Here is a 21,572-nt window from a genome sequence, read left to right on the forward strand (position 1 = left end):
AAGTCCATATTATGGCAAGAACAGCTCAAATAAGCAAAGATAAATGACAGTCCATCTGTCACTTTAAGACAGGAAGTTCGTCAATAAGTTCGTCAATTCAAGAACTTTGAAGGTTTCTTCAAGTGCAGTTGCAAAAACCATCAAGCGCTATGATAAAACTGGCTCTCATGAGGATCACCACAGGAAAGGAAGACCCAGAGTTACCTCTGCTGCAGAGGATAAGTTCATTAGAGTTACCAGCCCCAGAAATTGCAGCCCAAACAAATGCTTCACAGAGTTCAAGTAACAGACACATCTCAACATCATCTGTTCAGAGGAGACTGCGTGAATCAGCCCTTCATTGTCAAATTGCTGCAAAGAAACCACTACTAAAGGATACCAATAAGAATAAGAGATTTGCTTGGGTCAAGAAACACAAGCAATGGACATTAGACTGGTGAAGATCTGTCCTTTGTTCTGATGAGTCCACATTTGTGGTTCCAACCACCTAGTCTTTGTGAGATGCAGAGTAGGTGAACGGATGATCTCCGCATGTGTTGTTCCCACCGTGAAGCATGGCGGAGGAGGTGTGATGGTGTGGGGGTGCTTTGCTGGTGACACTGACAGTGATTTATTTAGAATTCAAGGCACACTTAACCAGCATTGCTACCACAACATTCTGCAGCTATACTCTATCCCCTCTGGTTTGCGCTTAGTGGGGCTGTCATTTGTTTTTCAATAGGACAATGACCCAACACACCTCCAGGCTGTGTAAGGGCTATTTGACCAAGATTGAGAGTGATGGAGTGCTGCATCATATGACCTGGTCTTCAAAATCATCCGACCTCAACCCAATTGAGCTGGTTTGGGATGAGTTGGACCGCAGAGTGAAGGAAAAGCAGCCAACAAGTGCTCAGCAGATGTCGGAACTCCTTCAAGACTGTTGGGAAAACATTCCTCATGAAGCTGGTTGAGAGAATACCAAGAGTGTGCAAAGCTGTCATCAAGGCAAAGAATGGCTACTTTGAAGAATCTCAAATATAACATTTGTTTGTATTTGTTTATTATTTTTTTGGTTACTACATGATTCCATGTGTTATGTGTTATTTCATCATTTTGATGTCTTCACTATTATTCTACATTGTGGAAAATGAAGAAAAACCCTTGATTGAGTGGGTGTGTACAAACTTTTGACTGGTACTGTATGTTCATGCTATAGTCACCAGTCAACTCCATTACACTCAAAAGTTACTTCAAATTCAACCAGTGAATGCTAGCGATGGCTAGCTATGCTAACTATTCTACCATTCTGTCTTAATGAGTGTTACAGCACACTGCACATGAAAATTTATATTTTAAGTGGTATGCAGTAGGTTCATTACGATATCACCAAAGTATGTTGTAGCGGACATTTCAAACAACATTCCCAGCTTATGAAAATGCAGTCATGGTGTTTAGTTTGAGAATGAACAAGATTTAACAAGGCAACCTTGGGGCTAATTTAAATGGGCGCCAACGGCAGATTAGAAGGATTTTCACATCCATACACCAGTACGACCCACGCGACCGCAGTGAAACGTCACTCCTTGAGGAACTATGGAACTACTTAAAAAGATATTCCAGAAAATTACATTTATTTAAAAATGTACACAACATGTCACAATGGCAATTTAGAAGCAATTGTCTCTTCCTCTGAGGTATGTGTGTTTTTGTTTCAGGCATCTGGCAGTATTCAGACATACTGTTAAGGCTATTTTGGGTTGGGTAGTTCATGTAGGAATATGGTGGTTGAGGCTAGATGGGACCTGTGTGTGTGTGTGTGTGTGTGTGTGTGTGTGTGTGTGTGTGTGTGTGTGTGTGTGTGTGTGTGTGTGTGTGTGTGTGTGTGTGTGTGTGTGTGTGTGTGTGTGTGTGTGTGTGTGCGTGTGCGTGTGCGTGTGCGTGTGCGTGTGTGTGTGTGTGTGTGTGTGTGTGTGTGTGTGTGTGTGTGTGTGTGTGTGTGTGTGTGTGCGTGTGTGTGCGAGACAGTGAGATGAGGCAGAGAGAGAGAGAGAGACATTCTGTCTTCAAGGTGTAGTGTGAAAACAACAGGGATGTGTGAGAGAATAACGGTCAACATCAACATTCTCAGCCTCTACGGACCAGGGTGTATCCACTGACATCATAGTTCACACACACACACACACACACACACACACACACACACACACACACACACACACACACACACACACACACACACACACACACACACTCTCGCATCTAGAACACCACCTCAGCTGTTGTTAATAATCGATTCATTAATACCATTCAAAGAAGTACATTTTCTATTTTAGTGGTTGCTATGTTCGTACATAGGGCTGGCCCCACACAATACCCCACAATGACAAAGCGAAAACAGGTTTTGGACATTTTTGAAAATGTATAAAAAATTTCAGACAGAATTTACATAAGTATTCAGACCCTTTGCTATGAGACTCGAAATTGAGCTCAGGTGCATCCTGTATTCATTGATGATCCCTTGAGATGTTTCTACAACTTGATTGGAGTCCACACCTGTGATACATTCAATTGATTGGACAGGATATGGAAAGGCACACACCTGTCTATATAAGGTTCCACAGTTGACAGTGGAAAAACTAAACCATGAGGTCGAAGGAATTTAATACATTTCAGAATAAGGCTGTAACGTAACAAAATGTGGAAACGTCAAGGGGTCAGAATACTTTCCAAATGCACTGTATTCCTACCTGATCAATAGTCTATATTTAGTGGTATCACCTCTCTGAAATCCAAACTGATATGCTTATCCTTTCAGACTCCTAGGTTCTGTCTGTTTCAATGGAGGGCTACAAAGGTCCTTTCCATCATGCTAACAGCCACCATCCTAGCCACCAATCCAAAATAAATCATTGATGTAATCTCCGGTATGCAAACCTCTACAAACCAGGAAAAGGCATTGTGAAATTACTTATGTTGGTATATAGAGCAGTGGTTCTTTAACCTCTCCTTTTGGAGCCCCTGCCGTTCCATGTACTTGATCTATTCCAGAGCTAGCACACCTGATGCAACTTGTCAACTAATCATTAAGCCCTTGATTAGGTGAATCAGGTGCGATAGTTCAGGGCTACAACAAAATTGTGAAATGTCTGGGGGTCTCCAAGAAGAGGTTTAAGAAGCACTGGTATAGAGAATCTGATTGTCCAGTAGCTGTAGCTGGGTTTCTCAGTCCGGTTTTTTGTACAGTACAGCAAGATCATTTTAGTAAACGAAAACTGAAACTAAAACTGAAACTAATTATTTTAAAAACTATTTAGTTAGCTAATATAAATAAATTATAACAAACCCATTTGAAAAACAAAAACTTTACAAACTATTATCTATGATTCCAAAACTAACTAAAATAAAAATAAAAACCATCATGAATTGTGTTCAGTTTTATTTCTAAACTTTGTGCAAAAATCAAATGGGATTTTATATGGGTTTTTCAAGTGTCTGAAGCTGGTTGGTAAATGTAGCCAGATTTTTTTCTCTTGGGGATCGCTACAGAGAGGAAGCGCAGAAGCGAGAGGCTTGACTCCGACCCAAAATCTGTCCAAAGCAAGAAGCAGAGGAAGTGCAGATTTTTGGTATGGAGGTCAATGAAAGCGTGTGTGGTCAAAATAAAAGTGAATTGCTCATTAGCTAGGTGAGGCTTATTTGATCGAATATAAGTTTAGTAATGTTTAGGTTGTTACGGATGTACTGATTTAAGTGGACGCACGTGGCATACAGGCAACTTTGAGAATAACTGTTTTATATCAGAGTTGTGCCTGTTGTTCACACCCGTGGCTGCTGCCAACACACTGACTCAACTCCAGCCACTTTAATAATGGGAATTGATGGGAAATTATGTAAAATATATCACTAGCCACTTTAAACAATGCTACCTAATATAATGTTTACATACCCTACATTATTCATCTCATATGTTTATGTATATACTGTACTCTATATCATCTACTGCATCTTTATGTAATACATGTATCACTAGCCACTTTAACTATGCCACTTTGTTTACATACTCATCTCATATGTATATACGGCACTCAATACCATCTACTGTATCTTGCCTATGCCGCTCTGTACCATCACTCATTCATATATCTTTTTGTACATATTCTTTATCCCCTTACACTGTGTATAAGACAGTAGTTTTGGAATTGTTAGCTAGATTCCTTGTTGGTTATTACTGCATTGTCGGAACTAGAAGCACAAGCATTTCGCTACACTCGCATTAACATCTGCTAACCATGTGTATGTGACAAATAAAATTTGATTTGATTCGATTTGATTTATCTGCCCTCTCATTCTCTACAATGTCCCCGCCTGGACAAGAGCTAGTGTTGTGGCACCTAGGGGGTGAAATTCTTAGAGGTCAAACTGTCTTTTGAGGTTTATTGAATCTACAGTATGTCACATTATTTCACCAAGGGCGTATTCTGACATTTTTGCCAAAGCCCCCTATTTACATCAACCAATGATTTGCGTGGAACCCTGTGCGTATTTATTCAAACTCTGAATCAGGAGGAGACTTTTCAGCCATTATGAACTAGTCATTATGAAATGTGACTCTCCACACTCAAACCTAGTTTTTTTTACTTCTGCCTTGAGTGGTTCCTACAACATGGAGGAAAGTCCCAAACTCTGGTCTCGACATTTTCAAATAACACATTTTTTCCCTGTAGTATTTGCATCAGCTGGGGAGTTATTTTGGGGGGGGGGAAATCCATTGAACTGTTTTGGGCTGATGAGAGCTTTCTCGGATTTAAGGTCTGGTACAATGACTTACATTTGAGTCATTTAGCTGACTCACAGGAGCAATTAGGGTTAAGTGCCTTTCTCAAGGGTAAATCAACAGATTTTTTACTTAGTGGTTACTGGCCCAACGCTCTTAACCACTAGGCTACCTGCTTCCCTAACCTCCACCACCATCCTTAATAACTTCCGTTTTTCCCTTATTTACGCCTGTCCTCTCCTGTCCGGTCCTATGAGTGGGCATCAGAAGAAAGTTCTGGGAAAATTGATGTCTTAGTTTACATGTGATCCTTTTCAGTCCGGCCCCTGTCTAAACTGCGAGAGTGGTGTGATGTGGCACCTTCTCTGGTGCCTGGGCTACGTTCAGAAGGGCACAATGTTGTGCAATTTAAATGTAGAATACGGGATCATACCAGCTCTATTCATGGCATTTCTATCTGCAATGTTCCGCAACCTTTGCCTACTGAACATGCCTGTGTGTTCTGTTAAAAATAGCTGAAACTGTATTGACAGGGTCCTACAACTAGGGAGCAGTAGAGCCTCATCACAGTCAGGGGCTACTTTAGCTCGCAGTTGCTAGGTCCGTCTCTCTGTCTGCCTGGGGGGATCAGGTCTGCCCAAGCCATGTTTGTGACACTGATATCCATAGGTCCTCTCCTGTGATGTGATGACGTCTCACAGGGTGGCTGGGTGACACTGGGACACTCTGCAGGTGGCTAACTCCAACCCTCATGTGGAAAGATGAGTGTCCATCCCTCCAGCTGGTGACAGAGATGTTACGTTCTCGCTCTCAGGGCATTAGCCTCAGATTACTGAGCTGTCCATTTCTGACAATCACACAACAGGACCTGGATCCAAATAGGATGGATTTTCTTTCAAATAGCCTGTGTGAGCATCTGATTGAGCCTGCCTAGACTGCTGAATGGGCAGGGTTTTCACTTTTGGGACTATTCCATTGGTTCCAGTATTTGAATGAATAATACTACTTTTGGACCCAGGTCTGTAGCACTAATTTACCCCCCAAAAGCTACAGTGGAGAGCTGTGAGGGGCAGTATTAGCTACAGTGGAGTGCTGTGAAGGGCAGTATTAGCTACAGTGGAGAGCTGTGAAGGGCAGTATTAGCTACAGTGGAGTGCTGTGAAGGGCAGTATTAGCTACAGTGGAAAGCTGTGAAGGGCAGTATTAGCTACAGTGGAGAGCTGTGGAGGGCAGTATTAGCTACAGTGGAGAGCTGTAGAGGGCAGTATTAGCTACAGTGGAGAGCTGTGGAGGGCAGTATTAGCTACAGTGGTGTGCTGTGAAGGGCAGTATTAGCTACAGTGGAGAGCTGTGAAGGGCATTATCAGCTACAGTGGAGAGCTGTGAAGGGCAGTATTAGCTACAGTGGAGAGCTGTGGAGGGCAGTATTAGCTACAGTGGAGAGCTGTGAAGGACAGTATTAGCTACAGTGGAGAGCTGTGAAGGGCAGTATTAGCTACAGTGGAGAGCTGTGAAGGGCAGTATTAGCTACAGTGGAGAGCTGTGGAGGGCAGTATTAGCTACAGTGGAGAGCTGTGGAGGGCAGTATTAGCTACAGTGGAGAGCTGTGAAGGGCAGTATTAGCTACAGTGGAGAGCTGTGGAGGGCAGTATTAGCTACAGTGGAGAGCTGTGAAGGGCAGTATTAGCTACAGTGGAGAGCTGTGAAGGGCAGTATTAGCTACAGTGGAGAGCTGTGGAGGGCAGTATTAGCTACAGTGGAGAGCTGTGGAGGGCAGTATTAGCTACAGTGGAGAGCTGTGAGGGGCAGTATTAGCTACAGTGGAGAGCTGTGGAGGGCAGTATTAGCTACAGTGGAGAGCTGTGAGGGGCAGTATTAGCTACAGTGGAGAGCTGTGAAGGGCAGTATCAGCTACAGTGGAGAGCTGTGAAGGGCAGTATTAGCTACAGTGGAGAGCTGTGAAGGGCAGTATCAGCTACAGTGGAGAGCTGTGAAGGGCAGTATTAGCTACAGTGGAGAGCTGTGAAGGGCAGTATTAGCTACAGTGGTGAGCTGTGAAGGGCAGTATTAGCTACAGTGGAGAGCTGTGGAGGGCAGTATTAGCTACAGTGGAAAGCTGTGAAGGGCAGTATTAGCTACAGTGGAGAGCTGTGAAGGGCAGTATTAGCTACAGTGTGAAGGGAGAGCTGTGGAGAGCTGGCAGTATTAGCTACAGTGGAGAGCTGTGGAGGGCAGTATTAGCTACAGTGGTGTGCTGTGAAGGGCAGTATTAGCTACAGTGGAGAGCTGTGAAGGGCATTATCAGCTACAGTGGAGAGCTGTGAAGGGCAGTATTAGCTACAGTGGAGAGCTGTGGAGGGCAGTATTAGCTACAGTGGAGAGCTGTGAAGGGCAGTATTAGCTACAGTGGAGAGCTGTGAAGGGCAGTATTAGCTACAGTGGAGAGCTGTGAAGGGCAGTATTAGCTACAGTGGAGAGCTGTGGAGGGCAGTATTAGCTACAGTGGAGAGCTGTGGAGGGCAGTATTAGCTACAGTGGAGAGCTGTGAAGGGCAGTATTAGCTACAGTGGAGAGCTGTGGAGGGCAGTATTAGCTACAGTGGAGAGCTGTGAAGGGCAGTATTAGCTACAGTGGAGAGCTGTGAAGGGCAGTATTAGCTACAGTGGAGAGCTGTGGAGGGCAGTATTAGCTACAGTGGAGAGCTGTGAAGGGCAGTATTAGCTACAGTGGAGAGCTGTGAAGGGCAGTATTAACTGTTCACCCCATGTTTATTACACCACTCCTTTCTTTTAAAGGGGCAGTGCAGTCAAAAACGTGATTTGTTTGTGTTTTATGTATTTTTTCCACATTAAGAGGTTGGAATAATACTGTTAATTTGTGAAAATTATAATAATGCCCTTTTTACTGTAAGAGTTGTTTGAATAGACTGCCAGAAATTTCAGCTTGGTTGGAAGGGTGGGGTTTTCGGACTGGTGACATCATCAGGCGATTTAAGTTAATAGACCAATAACAAAGAGAGTTTGCCCTCTTCTCTGCCAATAACATCTAGTTATCAGGGTACATGTCCCTCCCATTAGGCTCCTCCAATTAGGTCCCTTACTCAGACCACTTCCAGACTGCCCCAGCAAAATTCTTGCTTGAGAAATAGCTTTTTGCTAAGAATATATATATTTTCTTATTTTTTGACTATTTTAATTGAAAACAACAGAAAGGTACTTAATTGTTACTCAGAAATGATTTGTTATTGAGATATAAATGGATGCATTGGACCTTTAAAGCAGTGAACAGAGTGGAAGTGAACAAGTGCACACTTAGGGCAGAAGGGCAGAGACACAGGCTTCAGTGGACCATACCCATCACCACACCGCCCTCCCCTCCCCTCCACCTCTAACCACCACCCATGGGTGAGGTGACAGAGGATCCCTACGCTCCTATTTCACCCCCTCATCATGACATCCATTAAGGGCCACACTCTACACACACACACACACACACACACACACACACACACATACACACACACACACACACACACACACACACACACACACACACACACACACACACACACACACACACACACACACACACACACACACACACACACACACACACACACACACACACACACACACACACACTGTGGGGCCCCGACAGCACATTAGCGTTCGGACCATTGAGCCCAACAAGACCTGAGTTGAATTATTGATAGCAACAGTACTAATGAGGAAACTGTATCCCCCTCCTCTGCTGACACAGGCTGCGTCCCATTCGATACCCTATTCCCTTTATGGTGCACTTCTTTTTAACCAGGGCCCATAGCGCGTTGGTCAAAAGTAGTGCACTACATAGCGAATAGGGTGCCATTTGGGACGCAAGCCAGAGGGACAGGGCTACCACTGTCCTGAGAACTGCAGGGAGGGACAGGCACATACAGAGACATCATGACAATAACAGTTATTGAGCCAGATTGACTGCCCAGGTCTCACACACAATAAGACCGGACCTAGAGACTCAATATTGGGGCGGCAGGGTAACCTAGTGGTTAGAGCGTTGGACTAGCAACCAACTGGTAGCAAGTTCAAATCCCCGAGCTGACAAGGTACAAATCTGTCATTCAACCCCTGAACATGCAGTTAACCCACTGTTCCTAGGCCATCATTGAAAATAAGAATTTGTTCTTAACTGACTTGCCTCGGTAAATAAATATGTCCTCCCATTGCAAAGTTGGGATCAAAACTACATTTCCAATCTATGGGTCCCTAGGCCGGAACTTAAACTGTTGTGGAAAATGGATTTTCCTACACTTTACTTTCCCACAGCAGCATGGAGGTCATTTCTGTAGTGTGTTTGACTGGATTTGCTTTATGTTTGTATGTATCATACAGATGTAGGAGCTTCATTTGATCACCCTGTCACAGGAGAACTTTTAAAATATGTAGTGTATTTGACATTTAAAAAGGCTTGGTCATTTCCACTTTGAAATCAGACTTGATTTTCCTCTACAAAAATGTCCATGAATTGTAATCCACATAATAATTCACATTTCCTGTTGCTGCAGGACTATTTTCCTGCTGTAGCGAACTGGCTCAAATTAAGATGCTACGTCTGTATGTGTGCTTGTGGCTCCTAATATTTGTGTGTGTTTACATACAAAGCAGTGTGTGTGTGTGTGTGTGTGTGTGTGTGTGTGTGTGTGTGTGTGTGTGTGTTTGGTGCGTGGAGTGTTTCTCCTGTGTAGTGCAGCAGTGAGGTATTAGAGGTGTCAGGCAGACTCTTTAGTATTCACTGCACCACTCTCTGACTCTCTGACTCACACACACATTGCCCCAGCCTGAGAGAGGGAGAGAGAGAGAGCGAGGGAGAGGGGGAGAGAGAGAGCGAGAGAGAGGGGGGAGAGGGAGAAAAAGAGGAATAGAGAGCCTGGGATAAGAAGAAAAAGAGGGAGGGAGAGGAGGACATGAGAAGAGCGAGAGGGAGGAGGGAAGGAGAGGAAGATAGAGACTGACACAAGGTGAGAGAGGGACGGAGAGCGAGTCTGAGACAGGGAGAGAGGGGGTGAGAGGGAGAAAGAGCGAGGGAGAGAGCAGAACAAGAGAAGGCATTAAAAAAAGACAGATGGGGAGATGTAGGTAGAGGGACTTGAGAGAGAGGAATAGAGAGCCTGAGACAAAGGGAGAGAGAGAGAGAGATGGAAAGGAGGACGAGAGAAGGCAACACGGCACTATAAAAGACAGGCTTGATTCTCTAGCTAGCCCTAGGCCACGTGTCTGCACTGTTGTGCTTGGAACCCAAGGGGATACATTTTCCCACTGTCTTATTAAGCCCGTTTTTAACCGCCTGTCCACTTCTCAATGGCATCATGGCTCTGTGCTTCTGAAAATGTCTCTCTCTCTCTCTCTCTATCACCTCCCTCTCTCTGTCTCTCTCTCTCCCCCCTTTCTCTCTCTCTCTCTCTCTCTCTCTCTCCGTCTCTCTCTCTCCCCCTTTTCTCTCTCTCTCTCTCTCTCTCTCTCTCCCCCCACCTCTCTCTTTCTTTCTCTTACACTCCTAGCCCTTGATGAGTCTTTTCGGGGGAGTTGTTGAGTAAGGGATGAGTTCAGTATAGACATAGCAAGATGCATTATTTAGTTGGCTGCTTGTTTTCGTTCACAAGCAGTGTGTTTTTAATATCTCCAGTTAGCTACTGCATTGCTATGGACTGCAGCTTAATTCAACTCCCTTTCTATGCCACCATCTCTCTCTCTCTCTCTCTCTCTCTCTCTCTCTCTTCTTCTTCTTCTGTCTCACTGTCTCATTCCTCACGGTCCCCTCATCACCTCTCGTGTCAATCCACGTCTCTTCATCCCTCTGTCAGTTTGCATTTCGTTTCATCTCCCCCCTCCTTCTCCTGCTTCCTCCGCTCTGTCGCTTTCTATCCCGTCTCATTTTTCCCCATCCTCCTCTCTCTCATTCCCCCTGTCCAAATCCTGTCCTTTAAGGGCAATAGAAAGGGTGGCGGAATGCGTAACCTTGTCTAGACAGGTCAGAAAGTGAGAGGAGGACAGAGAGAAGGAGAGGAAGAGAGGAGGAAAAAAAGTTGATCCTATAAGTCCACAGTCACATGGAGTCAAAGAGCAAAGGGATGAGGGGGAGGGGCAATAAACGCCGAGAGAACCCAGCAGATGCACGCCGACAAATACTCTGGACAGAGGGGTGACGAGAGGGGGGTGGGTGGAGGGGCAATAAACGCCGAGAGAACCCAGCAGATGTACGCCGACAAATACTCTGGACAGAGGGGTGACGAGAGAGGGGGGGATGGAGGGGGAGAGAGAGGGACACACATACATTATTAGTCCAGCACTTTCTCAATCATGACTTACACTCTGCATGATGACATGTGGCTGCCGACACTCCCATTTGCCGAGGCTGCTGCCAATCAGAGCACGCAAGTCAGGTGCCTTTAGGTTGTACGACCAGTGCCTTTTCTGACTTCTCTGAGAGATGAAGATCTAGCCACAGGAGCTCCTTCTCATTCTGTGATTGGATAGTTAGACTTTGGGTAGTTAGCTCCCCCTCCCTCTTCTTTCTGACGTCCACCAACCCCCTTCTTCTCTCCGACTGTCCCCAGGCTTACCTGAGACAGACAGAGAGCAACAACTGCACCAGCGTTATTCCCCCCCCTCCTCCTTTTCTCCTCCTCCACATACTGTTAGTCACCTGGTGAGGACAGACAGCATGGGCAGCAGTAGGAGCGAAAGCAGTAGCAGTCTCCAATCACATGTAATTCTACTGCTTCTCTGACTTGCTTGCCTCTTTCCAGAGAGAGAGAAAGTGAGACAGAGAGACAGAGAGAGAGAGAGAGAGAGAGAGAGAGAGAGGGAGAGAGAGGGGGGAAAAAAGAAAAAAGAATTTGGAGCCATTGTCCCCTTGGAGCAAAAAGAGAGACGAGGGGAAACGAGGGAGCACTGTTAAACGAGAGGAGCGGTGAGAAGGAGAAGTCATAGGATGATTTTGGGTGAGTTTTTGTTGTTTATTTCCCTCCGCAGCTCGTTCTTTTTGGGGAGGTCAAATGTTCCTGTTGTACAGTACCGTCATCCATCACAACGTGATCCCTTTCATCATGGTCTCATGCATTCAAAGTCTTAAATACGCCTAAGCTGTCTGTCGTGGTGTTACTGAGCACCAGTCCAAATGTATGGAGCCTCCTCCAGAATCGATTGGGATTGTAGAAGTCATCTGTTCGACGTGTTAGAGTAGGCAGACGGACAGGAGAGGTCAAAGCGATTGTGTCGGCAGCATATCGTGAAGATCTGTTTGGTCACATGACGTGACCATGCTTCACCGGCTCCCCTCTGCTTTCCTTCCCTGTCTGTCCTGCGAGGAGAGGTTGAAGAGGGAGAGATGTTTCAGAGAACAGCCCATGACAGAGATGCAGCTACGCATACTGCAACTCGCCGGGGCACCAATAGTCATGTGAAGGTTACGTGTGAAGGTTGTTGGGTCTATACATCGTCACATGTGAATTTCGACATTCTCCTTTGGCGTCTGTGGGGTTCCTAAAATGATCACATTTGCTGTTCCTACCACGAACAATTCCGTGCGCAAATCCTAATTGTGTATGAATAAGGCTATGGCGGTATAGTTTGTCGCTAGGTACACCAACACGCACTGTAATGCATTTGTATCTATTATAGGCTATGCATCATGATCTTGTTTAGTATTCAAGTCTCATAGTCCACATGTGGGTGAGGGGAGAGAGAAGCCTTCCTTCCAGGCTCTCTGCTGCTAGTCAGCTCATACTAGCACTCACTACCGCTACAGGGGACAAGAGCTCTGCTACCGCAACATTGTAAGTCCCCATGCTACATAGATTGGGTTTTATGTGTGTGTGTGTGTGGGTGTGTGTGTATGTGTTGTCACTTGTGTTGTTCGAGACGCTGTGTGTGTGTGGTTTTGTACTATATGCGTGTCGGTCTTTGAGCTGCGCTGTGTGTGTGTGTGTTGCTATGTGCTCCGGCTCAGGAGAGGCCACATTGTTTAACGCATGCCGGGGCTGATTCAGAGGCAGCTAACGCTCCTCTTCTCTTCTCTTCTCTTCTCTTCTCTTCTCTTCTCTTCTCTTCTCTTCTCTTCTCTTCTCTTCTCTTCTCTTCTCTTCTCTTCTCTTCTCTTCTCTTCTCTTCTCTTCTCTTCTCCCTCTCTCCTCTGCTCTGCTCTGCTCCTCTTCTCTTCTCTGCTCCCCTCTCCTCTGCTCCGCCTCTCCTTCTCCGCTCCCCCTGTCCTCTGTTCCCCGCCAGGCATGTTTTCCAAGGAGACAGTAATGATTATAGGGAGTTATGTCATCTGAGGTGTGTGAGTTCATATTGCTTAGAGAATAGTGACAGAGAGACGCAGAGAGAAAGACAGACAGACAGAGTACCTGACTTCTGCCTCATTTAAGTGCTCTGCCCTGCCTCGCTAGTGTGTGTGTGTGTGTGTGTGTGTGTGTGTGTGTGTGTGTGTGTGTGTGTGCGTGCGGATCACTAGAGGCCCAGCTTAATGAGGTTGAGACAGGAGATGTGTTAATAGCATCATTAACCCTCTAACTACAGCTGACTCACTCCAGACTAATTGTTCTGATCTGTACGTGGAACGGTCTGTTTGATGATGTCACCATTCGTTTTCATTCTCATATAGAGAATGATAGAATGTGGCAAGTTTGAATTGTAGAGATCCCATTAAGTTGCTATTCTATTTCCTAGTACCGGTTTGAATTCTATTCTGTTCTATTCAATTCAATTCTATTATACTCCATTACACTGTTTTATAATATAAACTGGGTGGTTTGAGCCCTGAATTCTGATTGTCTGACAACCGTGGTATGTCAGACCAAATACCACGGGTATGACAAAACATGTATTTTTTCTGCTCTAATTACGTTGGTAACCAGTATATAATAGCAATATAAGGCACCTCAGGGGATTGTGGTATATGGCCAATATACCACGATTAAAGGGCTGTATCCAGGCATTGCGTCATGCATAAGAAAAACCCTTAGCTGTGGTATGTTGACCATATACCACACCCCCTCTGGCCTTTATTGGTTAATTCGTTACCTGTATAGTTGTGGGTTCCTTTCATTGTTGCCATGACATTATGAAATGTATAGCAAAAGGCTGGGAATTGCCAGTGACCTCACAATACGATATAATCACAATGCTTAGGTGTCGATACGAAATGTGTTGCGATTCTCACGATTCTATATGTATTGTGATTCTTACGATTCTATATGTATTGTGATTCTTACAATTTTATATGTATTGTGATTCTCACGATTCTATATGTATTGTGATTCTTATGATTCTATATGTATTGTGATTCTTATGATTCTATATGTATTGTGATTCTTACAATTGTATACGTATTGTGATTCTTACAATTCTATATGTACTGTGATTCTTACAATTCTATATGTCTTGTGATTCTTACAATTCTATTTGTATTGTGATTCTTACAATTGCATATGTTGTGATTCTTACAATTCTATATGTATTGTGATTCTTACAATTCTATATGTATTGTGATTCTTACAATTCTATATGTACTGTGATTCCCACAATTCTATATGTATTGTGATTCTTACAATTGCATATGTTGTGATTCTTACAATTCTATATGTATTGTGATTCTTACAATTCTATATGTATTGTGATTCTTACAATTCTATATGTACTGTGATTCCCACAATTCTATATGTATTGTGATTCTTACAATTGCATATGTTGTGATTTTTACAATTCTATATGTATTGTGATTCTTACAATTCTATATGTATTGCGATTGTTACAATTGCATATGTTGCGATTCTTACAATTATATTTGTATTGTGATTCTTACAATTCTATATGTTTTGGGATTCTTACAATTCTATATGTATTGCGATTCTTACAATTCTATATGTTGCGATTCTTACAATTCTATATGTATTGTGAATCTTACGATTCTATATGTATTGCGATTCTTATGATTCTATATGTTGCGATTCTTATGATTCTATATGTTGCGATTCTTACGATTCTATATGTTGCGATTCTTACGATTCTATATGTTGCGATTCTTATGATTCTATATGTATTCTTACGATTTGATTCTTACGATTCTATATGTATTGTGATTCTTACAATTCTATATGTATTGTGATTCTTACAATTCTATATGTATTGTGATTCTTACGATTCTATATGTATTGTGATTCTTTCGATTCTATATGTTGCGATTTTTACGATTCTATATGTATTGCGATTCTTACGATTCTATATGTTGCGATTCTTATGATTCTATATGTTGCGATTCTTACGATTCTATATGTTGTGATTCTTATAACTCTATATGTATTGTGATTCTTACAATTCTATATGTATTGTGATTCTTACAATTATATATGTACTGTGATTCTTACAATTCTATATGTATTGTGATTCTTACAATTCTATATGTTGCGATTCTTTCGATTCTATATGTTGTGATTTTTACTATTCTATATGTATTGCGATTCTTATGATTCTATATGTTGCGATTCTTACGATTCTACATGTATTGCGATTCTTACGATTCTAAATGTTGCGATTCTTATGATTCTATATGTTGCGATTCTTACGATTTCTATATGTTGCGATTCTTACGATTCTATATGTTGCGATTCTTATAACTCTATATGTATTGTGATTCTTACGATTCTTTATGTATTGTGATTCTTTCGATTCTATATGTTGCGATTTTTACGATTCTATATGTATTGCGATTCCCATGATTCTATATGTATTGCGATTCTTACAATTGTATATGTATTGTGATTCTTGTAATTCTATACGCATTGTGATTCTTACAATTCTATATGTATTGTGATTCTTACAATTATATTTGTATTGGGATTCTTATAATTGTATATGTATTGTGATTCTTACAATTATATTTGTATTGTGATTCTTACAATTCTATATGTATTGTGATTCTTACAATTATATATGTACTGTGATTCTTACAATTCTATATGTATTGTGATTCTTACAATTGCATATGTTGTGATTTTTACAATTCTATATGTATTGTGATTCTTACAATTCTATATGTATTGCAATTGTTACAATTGCATATGTTGCGATTCTTACAATTATATTTGTATTGTGATTCTTACAATTCTATATGTATTGGGATTCTTACAATTCTATATGTATTGCGATTCTTACAATTCTATATGTACTGTGATTCTTACAATTCTATATGTATTGTGATTCTTACAATTCTATATATATTGTGATTCTTACGATTCTATATGTATTGTGATTCTTACAATTCTATATGTATTGCGATTCTTACAATTCTATATGTATTGTGATTCTTACAATTCTATATGTACTGTGATTCTTACAATTCTATATGTATTGTGATTCTTACAATTGCATATGTTGTGATTCTTACAATTCTATATGTATTGTGATTCTTACAATTCTATATGTATTACAATTGATTGTTACAATTCATATGTTGTGATTCTTACAATTTATATTTGTATTGTGATTCTTACAATTCTATATGTATTGGGATTCTTACAATTCTATATGTATTGCGATTCTTACAATTCTATATTATTGATTCTTACAATTCTATATGTATTGTGATTCTTACGATTCTATATGTATGTGATTCTTACGATTCTATATGATTCTATATGTTGCGATTCTTATGATTCTATATGTTGCGATTCTTACGATTCTATATGTTGCGATTCTTACGATTCTATATGTTGCGATTCTTATGATTCTATATGTATTGTGATTCTTACGATTCTATATGTATTGCGATTCTTACGATTCTATATGTATTGTGATTCTTACGAATCTATATGTTGCGATTCTTATAACTCTATATGTATTGTGATTCTTACGATTCTATATGTTGCGATTTTTACGATTCTATATGTATTGTGATTCTTACGATTCTATATGTTGCGATTTTACTTCTATATGTATTATATGTATTGCGATTCTTACGATTCTATATGTTGCGATTCTTATGATTCTATATGTTGCGATTCTTATGATTCTATATGTTGTGATTCTTATATGTTGTGATTCTTATAATTCTATATGTATTGTGATTCTTACAATTCTATATGTATTGTGATTCTTACAATTATATATGTATTGTGATTCTTACGATTCTTTATGTATTGTGATTATTTCGATTCTATATGTTGCGATTTTTACGATTCTATATGTATTGTGATTCTTTCGATTCTATATGTTGCGATTCTTATGATTCTATATGTATTGTGATTCTTACAATTGTATATGTATTGTGATTCTTACAATTGTATATGTATTGTGATTCTTGTAATTCTATATGCATTGTGATTCTTACAATTCTATATGTATTGTGATTCTTACAATTATATTTGTATTGGGATTCTTATAATTGTATATGTATTGTGATTCTTACAATTATATTTGTATTGAGATTCTTACAATTCTATATGTATTGTGATTCTTACAATTCTATATGTATTGTGATTCTTACAATTCTATATGTATTGTGATTCTTACAATTGTATATGTTGCGATTCTTACAATTCTATATGTATTGTGAATCTTACGATTCTATATGTATTGCGATTCTTATGATTCTATATGTTGCGATTCTTACGATTCTATATGTTGCGATTCTTATAATTCTATATGTATTGTGATTCTTACGATTCTATATGTATTGCGATTCTTACGATTCTATATGTTGCGATTCTTATGATTCTATATGTTGCGATTCTTACGATTCTATATGTTGCGATTCTTACGATTCTATATGTTGCGATTCTTATAACTCTATATGTATTGTGATTCTTACGATTCTATATGTATTGTGATTCTTTCGATTCTATATGTTGCGATTTTTACGATTCTATATGTATTGCGATTCTTACGATTCTATATGTTGCGATTTTTACGATTCTATATGTATTGCAATTCTTATGATTCTATATGTATTGCAATTCCTATGATTCTATATGTATTGCGATTCTGTGATTCTATATGTATTGCGATTCTTATGATTCTATATGTATTGCAATTCCTATGATTCTATATGTATTGCGATTCTGTGATTCTATATGTATTGCGATTCTTATGATTCTATATGTATTGCGATTCTTATGATTCTATATGTATTGCGATTCTATGATTCTATATGTATTGCAATTCCTATGATTCTATATGTATTGCGATTCTGTGATTCTATATGTATTGCGATTCTGTGATTCTATATGTATTGCGATTCTTATGATTCTATATGTATTGCGATTCTGTGATTCTATATGTATTGCGATTCTTATGATTCTATATGTATTGCGATTCTGTGATTCTATATGTATTGCGATTCTGTGATTCTATATGTATTGCGATTCTTATGATTCTATATGTATTGCGATTCTTATGATTCTATATGTATTGTAATTCCTATGATTCTATATGTATTGCGATTCTTATGATTCTATATGTATTGCGATTCTGTGATTCTATATGTATTGCGATTCTTATGATTCTATATGTATTGCGATTCTGTGATTCTATATGTATTGCGATTCTTATGATTCTATATGTTGCGATTCTTACCAGTCTACATGTATTGCAATTCGATTCTGTGATTTTATTGCGTTTCGATATTTCAAACATATTGCTCAACATATGTCTTATGCAGAGGGACAAGAGAAGAGACATGAGAAAACACGTTTTTAAAAGTGCTGAAAACAAATTGTCTCTCTATTTAAAACGAAGGCGGAAAGGGGGATACCTAGTTAGTTGTACAACTGAATGCATTCAACTGAAATGTGTCTGAAAACAAGCTATGAAGGAAAAATACTGGAGGTTTGGTGCCGGTACAGCCAACGAGCACAAAAATAATATTGCGATGTTGTCAAAACGATACGATATATCACCCAAAATCATATCCCCATACGTCACTGTATCACCAGTATATCACACTAAAACAAGGGAGATATCAGACAATTATTTATTATCAATATGTAGTGTGATATGCTCATAATAGCCTGCATGCTGCTGTGAAGTTCTGTGGTTCTGTGAGATCAGTATGGACCAGACTGAAAGAGTGCATCCCAAATGGCAAACCACTCCCTACATTCATAGGGAATAGGATGCCAGAATAGGATCACATTTATTGTCCCATAAAATCTAACCACCACCTTTGCAGATGAGGTTAGCAGCGGCAGATAACCAGACGCTATCGTTTTGCTGTCGATTGTAATCTCAACTGTTTGGTTCACCATGGTTTTCTTGTCTATCTCACGCGTTGTGTGTCAGAACCCTTTTAATAGTACCGAGTAAGATTCGTCTCTGTTGGCTTATACGTTTCCGGTGTTGACATTTCAGTTGTCTTAGCGGTGAAAACGTGAATGTCATTCTAGTGACCTTTACAGCGTCTGTACCATCTGATCAGCTGATCTACTCCTGATATCCTGATTTACTATGTAGATAGTATTCTGTTCGGCTCTGATAACATAACTCTACGACAAGACGACACATTGCATTAGACAAGATAGGAAAACAGAACGTACGTGTGTGTGTGTGTACAGCGTGTATGTGCGTATAGTACCGTGTGTATGCATCAGTGGATATTAGTACATGGGTAATTTGCTTCATTTGCCTTGCCTGTTTCTACATTTGACCTTGAGCTCAACTCCCTATAACTACCCTCTATGATGACTATGCCCTTGACGTTCTACTACACATATATCTATGCCCTTGACGTTCTACTACACATGTATCTTTGTCCTTGGCGTTCTACTACACATATATCTATGCCCTTGACGTTCTACTACACATGTATCTATGCCCTTGACGTTCTACTACACATGTATCTTTGTCCTTGATTTTCTACTACACAAATGTCTATGCCCTTGATGTTCTACTACAGGTATGTCTATGCCCTTGATGTTCTACTACACATATATCTACGCCCTTGGTGTTCTACATGCTGTATATCTATTTGTTAAATGTCAGGGTCCCTTGCACAGAACTCGTTGGCTACAGTGGCAACGCTGACGGTGCTGATAATAGCAGTCACCCATACACCGCACCATGGTCATGTTCATTACGGCACACCAAAGCAAAACGTTTGGAGACAGAATGGGAGCATTTGTGTTTCTTATTGAGCAAGGTCTTATTGAGCAATGTAATTCCTCCCCGTTTCAGTGGTGTTTTCTTCTGTTTGGTGCTAAGTGAATAGGATGTATTTGCGTCTCTCTCTGTCCTCACTGTCTCTCCCCTGGGCTGTGCTGCACCAAGCCTGGGCTGTGCTGCACCACGCCTGGGGGTCTGGAGCTGTTGTTGCTGCTGTCATCTGGATCAGAGAACAGAGGAGGGGGAGGAGAGGATGGGAGGAAGAACATCACTGCAGCATATAATGGGTAACATGATCACTGGGCTCACTGGACTCCTCCTGATGTGGAGATACCCGGCCTATTCAATGTGGCTCTAGATGTATTGTGATCAGCTGCCACATCCCCCATTGACTGCACCTGGAGGCCTGAGGCTACTAGTAAGGGTTCTGCAACATTCTTAGAAAAAAAGGTGCAACCTAGGACCAAAAAGGGTTCTATCATTCTTCTCCGTTGGGTGAAAAGGTTTTTACCTAGAACCAAAAAGGGTTGTCCTACAAAGACAGCCGTTGCAGCATTTGGGCATGTTGAGCTACAAGCCTGTCTGTGTGTCTGGTGCTTCAGCTCAGGGCAATGTGCTGTGCTGCATATCTATCTGGTGGTCTATCTGTCTCTTTGTCTTTGGGTTAGTGTGTCCATTACAGACCCATCTGTCTTCATAGCACATCAGTCTCACAGACCAACCTGTCTGCATAGCTAGCGGTCCCTTATGAGAAAACGTGTTTACGTTGCCAAAGCAAGTCAAATAGATAATAGACCAAAAGTAAAATAGACAATCAAAAAATGAACTGAAAACATTACACTCACAAAAGACATTTCAAGTGTCATATTATGCCTATATACAGTGTCGCAACGATGTGCAAATAGTTAAAGTACAAAAGTCTCTCTCATCCTCTTTCTAATGCAATCCCCCCTCTCTCTCTCGCTCTCTCTCTCTCTCGCTCTCTCTCTCTCGCTCTCTCTCTGTCTCTCTCTCTCTCTCTCTCTCTCTCTCTCTCTCTCTCTCTCTCTCTCTCTGTCTCTCTCTCTCACTCTCTCTCTCTCTCTCGCTCTCCCGCTCTCTCTCTGTCTCTCTCTCTCTCTCTCTCTCTCTCTCTCTCTCGCTCTCTCTCTCTCTCTCTCTCTCTCTCTCTCTCTCTCTCTCTCTCTCTCTCTCTCTCTCTCGCTCTCTCTCCCTTGAGGTCAACCAAAAGAGAGACAGTCAGAAATGTGTTTGTTTTCTCAGCTCAGCATTTCCCGTCTATGGCTGTCCTGTTGTCACGCATGCACGCACGCGAGTTTTTCAAAACTCAAACACTTTTTCCAGTTGCTTGGATACAATGCACATGAAGCTAAGATCATTTGTTCATTGAACTAAAATCACCTGTTCAAAATGGCACAACTTAACATCAAAGTATTACCATTTCAAAATGCAATTCACACACTACATCTGAGATGACTGTCTATTCATTTCATTACAATGATCTAACTATCAATTGATACAACTGCTCAAAATGATAACTAACTGTTGCGTTACTCTTAATGCATAGTTTTATGGAAACTGACGAATAATGAGATCCATTGACACCAATTACCGTGGAACATGAACCAATTGGACTAAATGATCTATGTATGCAATATTTCATCATC

General features: G+C 41.0%; 1 protein-coding gene across 2 annotated transcripts in view; it reads left to right on the forward strand.

Annotated features, from left to right (window-relative positions):
• Nucleotides 1-11,372: 11,372 nt before the first annotated feature.
• znf385a (zinc finger protein 385A) overlaps nucleotides 11,373-21,572 on the forward strand; it is a 116,844-nt gene continuing 106,644 nt past the window's right edge. For both annotated transcript variants that reach the window (XM_042303654.1, XM_042303655.1), the window contains exon 1: nucleotides 11,373-11,753. In XM_042303654.1, the coding sequence (XP_042159588.1) occupies nucleotides 11,744-11,753 (10 nt within the window). In that variant the 5' untranslated portion in view covers nucleotides 11,373-11,743. The remainder of the gene's footprint in view (nucleotides 11,754-21,572) is intronic.

This window comes from Oncorhynchus tshawytscha, linkage group LG22 (assembly GCF_018296145.1).
Source record: "Oncorhynchus tshawytscha isolate Ot180627B linkage group LG22, Otsh_v2.0, whole genome shotgun sequence".
Lineage (NCBI taxonomy): Eukaryota > Metazoa > Chordata > Actinopteri > Salmoniformes > Salmonidae > Oncorhynchus > Oncorhynchus tshawytscha.